The sequence below is a fragment of the Crocuta crocuta genome, unplaced genomic scaffold (genome assembly GCF_008692635.1).
Source record: "Crocuta crocuta isolate KB4526 unplaced genomic scaffold, BGI_CrCroc_1.0 scaffold480, whole genome shotgun sequence".
Classification (NCBI taxonomy): Eukaryota; Metazoa; Chordata; class Mammalia; order Carnivora; family Hyaenidae; genus Crocuta; species Crocuta crocuta.
In genome coordinates this window covers 390,952-405,123 of record NW_027532418.1, presented here as the reverse complement: position 1 = coordinate 405,123, position 14,172 = coordinate 390,952, and the positions used below count along the sequence as shown (strand labels likewise).

Below are 14,172 nucleotides of genomic sequence, written 5' to 3'. Positions count from 1 at the left end.
CTATATAATTTTATAATAAGATTTTATATCACTTATTTATAAGATTAACATATTATATTAATTATATAATTTATTACATAAGTTTATATTATAAACATAATATATAACTATAATTGTATTATAATGTATATAATGTATGTAATGTGATTATATTGGTATGATCATATAACGATATAAATCTATATACATACATGTACATACACAGTCCCACACACTCACTTTGTAAGACACTTGACAATTTTCTTTCTCTCTTTTTTAAATCAGATTTCTCTTACTAGTTTATTTTGTCTAAAATANATGTAAAGTAGGATTTATATTATATTTGTTATAATTTTATTATATAATTCATTTTCTATTATAAAAAATTCATGATATAACTGCATTATAATATAATACTAGCATAAACATATAATGTAATATAACAATAACTAACTCTATACACACATACACATAAATACACATTCAACCCCACACATTCTCTTTGGAATGCACTTAGCACATTTTTTTAACCAGACTTCTCTTATTAGTTCATTTTGTCTAAAACATTTATATAAAGTGAATTTTAATTTTCTACTCATAGTCCAATACAGTGAGAGCTGTCAGTTCAGAGGCATTCAAGACATGATACATTTAGCACAAGCAAACTAGCCTGAGTATAAATAGCCCTATGAATCTTTCTCCTGGTTTTGAAAGCCTGAAAGGAGAAAACAGGCACTATTTTGAGATCCTATGGATTAAAAAGTATACTTCTCTTGTAAATATGTATTATGCTTGATCTTTTTATTGAAAGAGTGAATGTATGGCAGTGAAATTCAATAACAGAAGTTAATTTTCAGATGGGAAAAATCAGTATTTTATAGCTCAGTATTTCATGGTGTAAATTAAGGTATTGAATTACTATTTAATATTCATTGGATTAGAAAATTAATAAATTTTTTACCCACATATTTTAAATAAACACGGCAACTACACTCTATCTTATTGAGTTGATTCTATCCTTTGGGGAGTCATTTATTAGGATGTGTATTTGAATACCACAGATTCAGATCTTATGCTGAGTTTTTAAAAGTGTTTGGATCCTGAAAAGAGAACCATAAGCAAGAGGTAGATTTTATATTAACTAAATTAATGGTCAGAGAGCAATTCTTTTATATGTTGATTCTGAAACATCAAACCACAGGAGAGAATTGGGTAATGATCGAATTATTTGAGTAACTGGATAAATCTTCCAATAATTTTATATAATGTTATCAGTCAGGAAAAACATGCTCCTGGTACTTCTGTCTTCTCATGACTGTAGTCTCACATATTTGCATAAACGTTAAAGGACACAGACTGAAAACAGCTGCCTTAGGAAAAATTTCTCAACAGTCTCCTTGCTTACTCCTGCAAAAATACTGTGTTTTGATTTTATAGACTTTGGACATATTCAAAATTTATGATGAGTTACACCCATATATATGAACATTTAAAGAACTTAAAAGTTCCAAAGGGATATATGCATTCCTATGTTCATGGCAAAATTATTTACAATAGCCAAGATATGGAAGCCACTTAAGTGTCCAAGGATAGATGAATGGATGAAGTTGAAGAAGTGGGGGGTGTGTGTGTGTTTTATATATAATGGAATAATTTTGACCCATTAAAAATAACAAAATGTTACATTTTAGAACAAAATGGATAGACCTAGAGGGTGTTATAGAAGTGAAAGACAGAATCATATGATTACACTTATACGTGGAATCTAAAAAACAAAAGAAAAACAAACTTAATAGATAACAGAATGGGGGGTGGGCAAAATAGATTAAGGGAATTAAGAGATAAAAACTTCCAGTTATAATATCAATAAGTCTCAGGGATGTGGAATGTGATGTACAGCATAGGAAACATAGTCAATAATATCACAATAACTTTGTATGTTGAGAGATAGCAACTAGAGTTCTTGTGGGGAACCTTTTCATAATGTACAAAAATTTGAATCACTGTGATGTACACTTGAAACTAATGGGATATTATATGCCAAATATTTTCAATTAAAGCAAAGAGTGGATACAAAATAGCTTTCAGGAAGATGACACCTTATTCCTCTCTTAAATTTTTAGAGATCAAAAGAAGCCTTAAAATCTGAAGGATAAAAGTTATATTTATAAACCTGCTAAAATACATTAAGTAAAATGGAGGAAAAAATGTTGTGTCTTATACGTTAAATCCTGTTATAAGTGAATATAGTTTCTATGGGAATCTATTTCATTATTTTCTCTAATGCCTTTATGCAAAATTTTGCGGGAATATTTGTTTCCCTCAGAAGAAATGGGACAAAGTGTTGGTTGCCTTGGCCCCTGCCCCCGCCCTCCAGCCAAATAAGTCCCAGCTGCCTGGGCATTTCTGTTGCCTCTAAAATCAAAAGAAACAGCATCAGGTGTTAATGTTGAGTTACCCCCACGGACAGGACCCACACACCTGTCAGGCGGAGCATTCCCAGGTGTGCTGAGAATGTGAAGGCTCCTGGCTGTGGTGGAGCCTCAGGTGGNGATAAACACGATGTCTGAGAGTACAGGAGAGGGAAACTGAATCCAGTCCTGATGATTAGGAAAGGCTTCCCTTACTACCTCAATTTTTCTGATTCCTGAGGATACTGTATTTTGTCCTGTTACACTATACACACACACAGCATGCTTAACACAGAACCAGTCCTATAGTAAATGATGAAGTAGATGGTAGATCCCACAGGTCTTTATGAATTTTTAGAAGTATCCATGGCCTTTGTCTCATTCCCAGTCTCTGCTTAGCTCTCCTTGCTTTGGTCAGATCCATGACGATAGATGTGGACCCTGCATCCTCACTTTAGGCACAGAAATCACTGGAATTTAGGTGTTTGGACTGGATAAGCATGGCTAGTTGCCATGTTAATGAAACTTGAGTAAGTAAAGTCACCAGTTTTCCCCAATCTGTGGGCTTTGGCAGAGAAGGTGTCATTGTCAGTGCACAAGGAGCCATATATTTATTTTATTTTTTTACATGTTTTTATTTAAATTCCAGTTTTGATTTGTATTTCCCTGATGAGGCGGGACGCTGAGTATCTTTTCATGTGTCTGTTGGCCATCTGGATATCTTCTTTAGAGAAGTGTCTGTTCATATCTTGTGCCATTTCTTCACTGGATTATTTGTTTTTTGAGTGTGGAGTTTGGTGACTTCCTTGTCGATTTTGGATACTAGCTATTTATCTGATATGTCATTTGCAGCTATCTTTTCCCATTCCATCGGTTGCCTCTTAGTTCTATTGATTGTTTCCTTTACCGTGCAGAAGCTTTTTATCTTGACATCCGAATAGTTCATTTTTGCTCTTGATTCCCTTGCCTTTGGGGATGTGTCAAGTAAGAAGTTGCTGTGGTAGAGGTCAAAGAGGTTGTTTCCTGCTTTCTCCTCTAGGGTTTTGATGGTTTCCTGTCTCACATTCAGGTCCTTTATCCATTTTGAGTTTATTTTTGTGTATGGTGTGAAAAAATGATCTAGTTTCATTCTTCTGCATGTTGCTGCCCAGTTCTCCCATCACCATCTGTTGAAGAGGCTGTCTTTCTTCCATTGGATAGTCTTTCCTGCTTTGTCAAAGATTAGTTGGCCATACATTTGTGGGTCCAATCCTGAGTTGTCTATTCTGTTCCATTAGTCTGTGTGTCTGTTTTTGTGCCAGTACCATACAGTCTTGATGATTACAGCTTTATAGTAGAAGGTAAACTCTCAGATGGTGAGGCCTCCGTTTTGGTTTTCTTCTTCAATGTTACTTTGGCTACTTGGGGGGCTTTTGTGGTTCCATAAAAATTTTAGGATAGTTTGCTCTAGATTTGAGAAGAATGATGGGGCAATTTTGATTGGGATGGCATTGAATATGTACATTGCTTTGGTTATAATGTCATTTCAACAATAATTATTTTTCCTATCCATGAGCATGGAATGTTTTTCCATTTCTTTGTGACTTCATCAATTTCCTTCATAAGTTTTCTATAGTTTACATCATACAGATCTCCTATATCTTTGGTTAGGTTTATTCCTAGGTATTTTATGGTTTTTTTGTGCAATTGTGAATGGGATCAGTTTCTTGATTTCTCTTTCTGTTGCTTCATTGTTGGTGTATAAAAATGCAACCAATTTCTGTACGTTGATTTTGTACCCTGGCACTTTGCTGGATCCGTTCTAGGAGGCTTCTGGTGGAGTCTGTTGCATTTTATATGTAGAGTTATCATGTCATTTGCAAAAACTGAAAATTTGATTACTACTTTGCCAATTCTGATGCCTTTTATTTCCTTTTGTTGTCTGATTGCTGATGCTCAGACTTCCAGCACTATGGTAAACAACAGTGGTGAGAGTGGACGTCCCTGTTTTGTTCCTGATCTCAGGGGAAATCTCTCAGTTTTTTCCCATTAAGGATGATGTTAGCTGAGGGCTTCTTATAGATGGTTTTTATGATGTTTAGGTAAGTTCCTTCTATCCTGAGTTTCTCAACGGTCTTCATTAAGAAGGGATGCTGTATTTTGTCAAATGCTCTTTCTGCATCTATCGACAGGATGATATGGTTTTTATCTTTTCTTTTGTTGATGTGATGTATCACATTGATTTGCGAATCCTGAACCAGCCCTGTAACCCAGGATTGAATCCCACTTGATCATGGTGGATAGTTCTTTTTATGTGCTGTTGAATTCAATTTGCAAGTATCTTGTTGAGGATTTTTGCATCTGTATTCGTCAAGGATATTGGCCTATAGTTCTCTTTTTTTGCTGGATCTCTGTCTGGCTTGGGAATCAGAGTGATGCTGGCTTCATAAAATGAGTCCAGAAGTTTTCCTTCAATTTCCATTTTTTGGAATAGTTTGAGAAGAATGGGTATCAATTCTGTTTTAAATGTCTGGAAGAATTCCCTAGGAAAGCCATCTGGGCCAGGGCTCTTATTTGTTGGGAGATTTTTGATAGCTGATTCAATTTCTTCACTAGTTATGGGTCTGTTCAGATTTTCTATCTCTTCCCATGTGAAACTTAGTAGTGAATGTGTGTTTAGGAATTTGTCCATGTCTTCTAATTTGTCCAATTTGTTGGCATATAATTTTTCATAGTATTCCCTGATAATTGCTTGTATTTCTGTGGGATTGGTGGTAATAAGTCCATTTTCATTCATGATTTAGTCTATTAGAGTGCTCTTTCATTTCTTTTTTGCAAAGCCTGGCTAGATTTTTTCAATTTTGTTTATTTTTTCAAAAAACCAACTCTTGGTTTCATTGATCTGTTCATCTGTTTCTTTGGTTTCTATATTGTTTATTTCTGCCCTGATTTTTATTATTTCTCTTCTCCTACTGGTTTCCGGTGCTCCTGTTGCTCTCCCTTTAGTTCCTTTAGGTGAGCTGTTAGATTTTGTACTTGTACTTTTTCTAATTTCTTGAAATAGTCCTGGAGTGCAATGTACTTTCCCTTTAGGACTGCCTTTGCTTCATCCTATAGAGTTTGGATTGTTGTATTTTCATTTTCATTTGTTTCCATATATTTTTTTAATTTCTTCTCTGGTTGCCTGATTGGCCCATTCATTCTTCAGTAGGGTGTTCTTTAACCTCCATGTTTTTGGAGGTTTTCCAGACTTCTTCCTGTGATTGATTTCAAGTTTCATAGCATTGTGATCTGAAAGTGTGCATGGGATGATCTCAATTCTTTTCTATTTATTGAGGGCTGCTTTACGTGCTAGTATGTGATCTATCTTGGAGAATGTGCCATGCTCACTTGAGAAGAAAGTGATCCATGTCCTCAGGATGTAGACTTCTAAATTATCTGTCAAAATCATCTGGTCCAATGTGCCATTCACATCCATTGTTTCTTTAGTGGTTTTTTTGTCTAGTTGATTTATCCATTGCTATAAGTGGAGTATTAAAGTCCCCTACTATTAGCACATTCTTATCCATAAGATTGTTTCTGTTTGTGATTGTTTTATGTATTTAGGTGGTCCCATATTCGGTGTGTCAGCATTTATAATTGTTAGCTCTTCCTGGTGGATGGACCCTGTAATTATTATACAGTGCCCTTCTTTATCCCTTGTTACTGTCTTTACTTTAAAGTCCAGTTTGTCTGATATAAGTATAGCTACTCCAGCTTTCTTTTGACTTCCAGTGACATGATAGATGTTTCTCCATCCCCTTACTTTCAATCTGAAGGTGTCCTCCCGTCTAAAATGAGTTTCTTGTAGACAGCAAATAGACCGATTTTGTTGGTTTTTTTTTTTTTAATCCATTCTGTTACCCTATGTCTTTTGATTGGGGCATGCAGTCCATTTACATTCAGTGTTATTATTGAAAAATATGGGTTTAGAGTCACTGTGTCCTTTGTGGGATTCATGCTTGTGGTGGTGTCTCTGGTACCTTGCGTTCCTTGCAACATTTCCCTTATAGCATCCCCCTGAGGATTTCTTGTAGGGATGGCTTAGTGGTGATGAATTCTTTCGATTTTTGTTTATTTAGGAAGACTTTTATCTCTCCTTCTATTCTGAATGACAGGCTTGCTGGATAGAGGATTCTTAACTGCATATTTTTTTTCTGTTCATCACATTGAAGATAGCCTGCCAAGTTTCAGTAGATAGTTTGTCACCACTGTAATAGGTTTCCCTTTATGGCCCTTTTATCCCTAGCTGCTTTCAGAATTCTCTCCTTGTCCTTATATTTTGTCAATTTCACTATGATACTTTGTGCAGAAGATCAATTCAAGTTATGTCTGAGGGGAGTTCTCTGTGCCTCTTGGATTTCAATGTCTGTTTCCTTCCCCAGTTTGGGGAAATTCTCAGCTATAATTTGTTCAAGGACTCCTTCAGTGCCTTTCCCTCTCTCTTCCTCTTTTGGAATTCCTATGATATAGATATTGTTCCATTTGACTGTATCACTCAGTTCTGGAATTCTGCTATCGTGCTCCTGGATCAGTTTATCTCTCTCTCAGCTTCCTCTTTTTCTATCATTGTGTCTTCTAAATCACTTATTCTCCTTTCTGCCTCTTCATTCTGTGCATTGGACGCCTCCATTTTATTATGCATCTCATTTATAGCATTTTTTCATTCACCACTACTATTTTTAAGCTACATAGTCTTTGTAGGAATAGTTTCTCTGATGTCTTCCATGCCTTTTTCAAGCCCAGAGATTAATTTCATGACTATTGTTCTAAATTCTTGTTCAGTTATGTTGCTTATATCTGTTTTGGGTAGTTCTTTAGCTGTCATTTTTCCCTGGAGGTTTCTTCTGTTTAATCATTTTGGTTAGCTTTCTGTCTCCTTTAGTTTTAAAAGCTTGTTATGTACTATGCACCTGTGAGTGCTGCTGTACCAAAGAAGGCTCTTTGACTATCCAGGGCCTGTCCATTCAGGAAGTGTTCTTTGAATGGTGTCTCTTGGTCTCTCTTGTTGAGACCTTGACTATTTTATTTCCCTACTCGTAGTGGTATTTGGGACTCTCCACCCTGTGTACTTTGGCTTTTTTCTTGAGGTAGCCCTGGAAAATAAAACAAACAGACAAACACACAGGGAACAAAAAGACACAAACGCACAGACAAGTCCAACTAAGGAGCAAACCAAAAGGGAAAAAGAAAAAAAAAAGGGACAGAAATGAAAGAGGAAAGAAGGAAGACAAATAACGTAAATAAAAATACATAAAAAATAAAAAAGAAGAAAAGAAAAAAATCCCCAAAAGCAAAGGACAGTCTAAAAGCATAGAACCAGAATTCCCAGGCTCAAATAAAAAGTGCATATATGCAGTGCTGATGGAAGAGCATATAAAAAGAGAAATGACAGGACAGGGAGGAAGCAATATTGGGAATGAAATGACCAGACTAAGAGGTCTTTTCGTTCCGATCTCCCTGTGCCGTGGGTGTAGCCAAGGTGGGCTGTGCTCTGTATCCCAAGCCAGGCCTCGTTCCCAGATCTTAGACCATGCGTCCCATTGATATCGTCCAAAATATAAACTCATAGGCGAGTGTCTTAGAGCAGTTTCAAGCCCCTCGCCTCTCCCCTGGGGAGCCAGCCAAGCCAGAAGCACAAAGGCGTGGCTAGAGGCACCATCACATCCCCTCCAGGTTGAGCTGGTGAGTGAGGAGCAGTTTCTCCCAGGGTCACCTGAGACCAGTGTGTCCCTCCTGGGGTCAACTGGATAGCAGGAAACTGGATCCCTCTGTGTTCCGAGCTGAGGCTTTTCTTTTCTCCAGCGACAGGGACAATGTCTTGAGCAGTTTCAGCCACTTTATTTTTTCCCCTAGACTCCCACAGCTCCCTGCAAAGAGGGATCCCTCCCCTCCCTCCATGTCTCTGGTCCCCGCCCGTTTTTTTTGTTCTCCAGTTTGAACTCACACTGTAAGGTTTTCTCAGCAGCCTCTGTTTCCTTTTCTTCTCAAACTCCTGGATTCTGTAAGGGTTCCTCTGGCTTCAGGCCTTCTCTGTTTGAGTGATGGGGGCGAGTGAAATTTACGGAGCTCCCCACTTCTCTGCCGTCTTACCTCTAAATCTCCTCATACAGTCTTTTAGTTTTCAGTGTACCAGTCTTTAACCTGCGTGATCAAATTTATTCTTAAGTAATGTATTACTTTTTATGCTATTGTGAATGGGATTATTTTCTTTATTTCTTTTTTAGATGTTTGGTTGTTAGTGTATAGAAATGCAACTGATTTATCTGTGTTGATTCTGTATCCTTTTGTATCCATTTCTGAATTTGATTTGTATCTAAGATGATATCACTTGCAAACATAGACAATTTTACTTTTTCTTTCCTGATTTAGATGCTTTTTATTTCTTGTTCTTACTAGTTGCTCTGGCTAGGTCTTCCAGTACTGTGTTGAATAGGAGTGGTGAGAGTGGGCACTCTTGCCTTGTTACTGATCTTAGATAATAAGCTTTTAACCTTTCACCTCTGAGTGAGATGTTAATTGTGGGCTTGCCATAGATAGCCTTTATTATGTTGAGATTTGTTCCTTCTATACCTATTTGAGGTTTTTATTATTTTTTTAATCATGAAAAGGTATTTTGTCAAATGCTCTTTCTGCATCTATGGAGATGATCATATGATTTTTATCTATCATTTTGTATAAATGATGTATCATATTTGTTGATTTCCATATGTTGGAACATTACATCCTAGGGATAAATCCTGCTTCTTATGGTATATGATACTTTTAATGTGGAGTTAAATTGGGTTTGTTAATGTTTTGGTGATAATTTTTGCATACATGTTCTTCATGGATATTTGCCTATACTCTTATTATAATGTACTTATTTAGCTATGGTAGCAAGGTAATTCTGGCCTTGTAAAATAAGGTGGAATTATTCCTTCCTGTGCATTTTTTTTCCTTTGGACAATTTTAAGAATTGATGTCACTTTTTTTTAGTGTTTGGTAGAATTTGCTGGTAACACCACCTAGTGCCAGACTTCATGACTCAATCTTGGTAGGCTGTATGCTTCTAGTAATTTACTCATTTCTTCTAAGGAGTGGGTTGGTGTATAATTGTTAATAATCTTTCATGATTCTTTGTATTTCTGTGGCATGTATTGTAACATCTTTGCTTCCATTTCTTATTTTGAATCCTTCTTAGTCTAGCTAAAAGTTTAGCAATTTAGTTATTTTTTTAAAAAAAAATCTTAGTAGAAGGAACACAGAAAGGTACATTTATTCCATCATGTCTCAGATCTGGGAGTCCACCATTGATTTTAAAATAAAATATTGACTTTGTTTCAGTGATTGTGGTAAACTCATTTAGTGACTTGACTTTTTGCAGATTCCTTTCAATTTCCCATATACAGATATTGTGTCATTTGTGAATAGTGAGTATTTCATTTTTTCCTTTCCAGTTCTTCTTCCATTTTATTTCTTTTCCCTGCCTTATTACACCATCTGACCCTTGAAAACAGTGCTGAATTAAAGTGGTAATGCCCAGTGTTCTTACCTGTTTACCATTGTCAAGGTGAAAGTTTTTAATATTCAACAGTGAGCACAATATTTATTTTAGGTATTTGTAAAAATACTCTTTATCAGATTAAACATTTCCTGGTTTAAGATTCTATGTTGTTAATAGTTTACAAGTTTTTTAATGAATTGGTGTGAATTTTATTAAACGTTTTACTACATCTATCAGTATGTAAACATGGTTAATTACATAAATTAATTTTTGAATATTAAACCAGCCTTACATACCTGAAAAAATACAAGTTATATTATCTTTGTTTATATCAGATTCATTTTGCTAGTACTTTACTAAGGATTATTATATTCATGTTCATAGGTGAAATTAATTTTCTTTATTAAACCTGATTGTCATGTTTCAGAATTAAAGATAAGCTGGTAGCATAAAAGGACCTAAAATTTGTTTTCCATTTTTCACAGGAAGAGTTACCTCCTTATATGTTTGAAGAGTTCACTTGCGGAAATTTTTTGTGTGGGAATGATTTTAAGAATAGATTTAATATTTTTAATTATCTCAGCTTACTGCTTCGAATAGATGTAGTGTTCGGGAAATTTTATTGAAATTATTGTACTTATTAATTTACTTGGCCAGTGCAGTAGGTGGATATTCAAGAGGTAGTGTGAGATTCACTGCATACCTTTTCTCCTACCCTAATGATAATAGAGTCCCAAGTAGAGGTGGAACAGACACCAACTGCTGATCTGCACCCTATATTAGTAATGTGGTAGGAATGAAGAATAAATATTTGTTGTGCTAAAAGAGTCTTAATATAATTCTGAGGATAACCAATGCCAATAAGGGTTTTTTATGATAATGGTGTTAGTAATATATATTGTGCCTCACATTAATGAAAATGCCATGGTTCATTTCTGTATACTTTCTAGCATCCTCTCTAAACTAGTTACAGTACATCATATTGTTGTTTCCATAAGGCAAATCAACCAGTTTAAATTTTCACCATCTGTATCTTTCTGTCATTGAAAAATCAAATTTAATGAACAAATAATGGTCCTGTTATGAATCAAGCACCAAACTAGATACAACCATATCTATTGCCATTTTTAGTCCTCACAAAGGCAGTGAAAAGTAGACATCATTCTGTGCATGCTACAGTTAAGGGAAATCAGAGCTTCAGTTATTTAAATGACTTGTCTACAGTCACTTGGCTTGTAATTCAAAGTTAGTTGAACACACACTATTAAACAATTGCTTTTTTAAAAGTGTTTGTTTATTTTTGAGAGAAAGAGTGTGAGCAGAGGAGGGGCAGAGAGAGAGGGAGAAAGAATCCAAAGCAGGCTTCAGGCTCTGAACTGTCAGCACAGATCCTGACACAGGGCTCAAACTCAAGGGTCAGATGATCCTGACCTGAGTGAGCCTCAAGAACCGTGAGATCATGACCTGAGTTGAAGTCAAATGCTTAACCAGTTGAATGATCCCGGAGCCCCTAGGCAATTGCTTTCTTAATTGCACTATGTGGTGGTAGTTCGTGGTCTGGTAAAGTGATGGAACCAACTGATATATCCCATTAGTGTGTTGTTATACAGTCATATAAATCATTGTATTGATTGATAACCATATAAATATTTTGTGAGAGTGAGAAACACATATATATTCCTTATACAGTTCATTGCAGACAGCTGGCTAGAATGTAAAAATTGAGAAGAAAATAAAACCAAAGACAAGGTGAAGAAAGTGGTGAGAGTTTGGAAAGAGTGGATTGTACCAGTGTGTCACAGCAAACTAAAAGGAAAGAATGGATGGAATAAGGTTTGATCAGATGAATGGATAGAATGGAAAAAGACAAGTGATAGAAAAATAGAAAATGGATGCTTAAGGCAAGAAAAAGGAAGCAGAAAACAGAACAATTAGTATGAAAGGAGTTTTTCTGAGTTTAATTATAGTGTCATATATAGTAGTATGATTTAATGGAAGAAAACCAAAGAACTAGGCTACCTACCTACTCTTAGCTCCTTAGCAAGAAAGCATTTTAATTTCAGAGTTTTTGCTCTCAAACACTCACTTTAACTGCTTACATCTCCTACTTTTTCCAAGTAAGTCCACTCCTGCCCCACAGTTTCTGCATGGCTGACTTGACCTCTTTGTTCCGAAGTGTATAGATAAGGGGATTCAGCATGGGGGTAATAACGTTATAGAGTACAGACACCATCTTGTCCACAGAAAAAGTGGAGAAGGGACGGGCATAGATGAAAATACAAGGTCCAAAAAAGAGCGTTACCACCATGAGGTGGGAGCCACAGGTGGAGAGTGCCTTTCGCCTTCCCTCCTTGGAGCGAATCTTGACCAGGATAGTAGAGTAGGAAGAAACCAGCACCACAAAGGAGCTGGTAGAGATCAACCCACTGTTAGATACCATTAATAATTCAATGACAAAGGTGTCTGTACAGGCAAGTTTGATGACAGGGGGAACATCACAGAAGAAGTTGTCCACATGGTTTGGTCCACAAAAGGGCAGACGGATAGTGAGAATTGTCTGGACAGTAGAGTGCACAAATCCTCCCATCCAGGAGGCCGCTACCAACACACAGCATAATCCTCGACTCATGATAGTGGTGTAATGCAGGGGGCGACAAATTGCAACATAGCGATCATAGGCCATCACTGTGAGCAGGAACATCTCAGCTGCCCCTACAAAATGCAGAAAGAAGAGCTGTGCAATGCATTGGTCATAGCGAATGAGCTTGTCATTATCAAGAAAGTCAGCCAGAAGCTTAGGGGTAGTTACTGTTGAATAACATAAGTCCAAGAAAGAGAGGTTGCCAAGAAGGAAATACATAGGTGATGAATTCAGATAGTTATCAGAAGCCACTGTGACCATGATGAGGACATTGCCTACCCACGTGAACACATAGAAGAAAAGAAATAGTACAAATAGTCCTGCCTCAGTAGATGTTGTCTGCGAAAAGCCTGCCAGGACAAAGTCTTTCACCACCTGTGTTTGATTTTCATCCATTTGACCTGGTTCCCTGATAAATAAATTAAACAAGAGGCATTAGTAACATTGAAAGTAAGATATTTCACACAAAAATTCAAGAATCTTCCTATTTCAAAGGAGATATTTTTCTCTAGGATACATCCTGGTTGAAGAGCTAGAAGAAATGTTTTTTCCTCCTTAGTTGATATTGAATATACTCAAATAGTTCCGACTTTAAGACAATAATGAAGTATCCAAAATATCTTGGAGCATCAAGATCTGGGACCTTTAACTTCTATTTGATGCATCTCTGTCTTTCATCAATCAGTATTTTCCTTCTGTCTTCATTTTTACATTCAGCCACAAAACATAAGTTAACATTTCTCGTAAATACTAATTATTTAAGGAAAATCTTCAGGAAAAATCCTTGAAGGTAGAATTTAAGATTTTGGTGAACAGGCATTAGGATTTGTAGAGGTTTTAATTTGGGATGGAAAGTTGACCTATGTAGATGGTTAGGCTACTATAATAACCCTGTATGTGCCCTTTTCTGTCAGCATAACTCTTGTGAGGCTCTACTCTGTGTAAATGAGTGGGCTTATTACTCCAGTCTGGGCTTATTACTAGTTCATTGATCCTTACTAAGTTTTCTGGATGTCTGCCTATCTGTAATATATTTCTGTTTATCTTATTATTGTGTATAATTCATTTCTCATATTAAGTCATAGCTATGGACACATGGGTACAAATTATGCTCTTAATTATATAAATAGAAAGTTAAAAGGATAATTTATACATTCAGGTGACTCACTCTTTTGACCTATCAAATTGAGTACAGGGAAATTCCTTCTCTGAGATAAAAGAATTAGCATTCCAGGGAGTATATGTGTANTATTACTAGTTCATTGATCCTTACTAAGTTTTCTGGATGCCTGCCTATCTGTAATATATTTCTGTTTATCTTATTATTGTGTATAATTAATTTCTCATATTAAGTCATAGCTATGGACACATGGGTACAAATTATGCTCTTAATTATATAAATAGAAAGTTAAAAGGATAATTTATACATTCAGGTGACTTACTCTTTTGACCTATCAAATTGAGTACAAGGAAATTCCTTCTCTGAGATAAAAGAATTAGCTTTCCAGGGAGTATATGTGTATTTGTGTTTTTGTGTTTTTTATGCATTTATGTGAGCAATGGCTGTAAGGTGCTACATAAGTGATAGCCCTATGAGGAATGTGGAGGCTAATGATAGCTGCTGTCAACTCAAATTC

The 14,172-nt window shown here is 36.0% G+C and overlaps 1 protein-coding gene across 1 annotated transcript; it reads right to left on the bottom strand.

The window, feature by feature from the left end:
• Positions 1-11,998: 11,998 nt before the first annotated feature.
• On the bottom strand, positions 11,999-12,931 carry LOC144243895 (olfactory receptor 4Q2). Its single transcript, XM_077779034.1, has one exon. The coding sequence runs from the start codon at positions 12,929-12,931 to the stop codon at positions 11,999-12,001; it is 933 nt and encodes a 310-aa protein (XP_077635160.1).
• Positions 12,932-14,172: the final 1,241 nt, after the last annotated feature.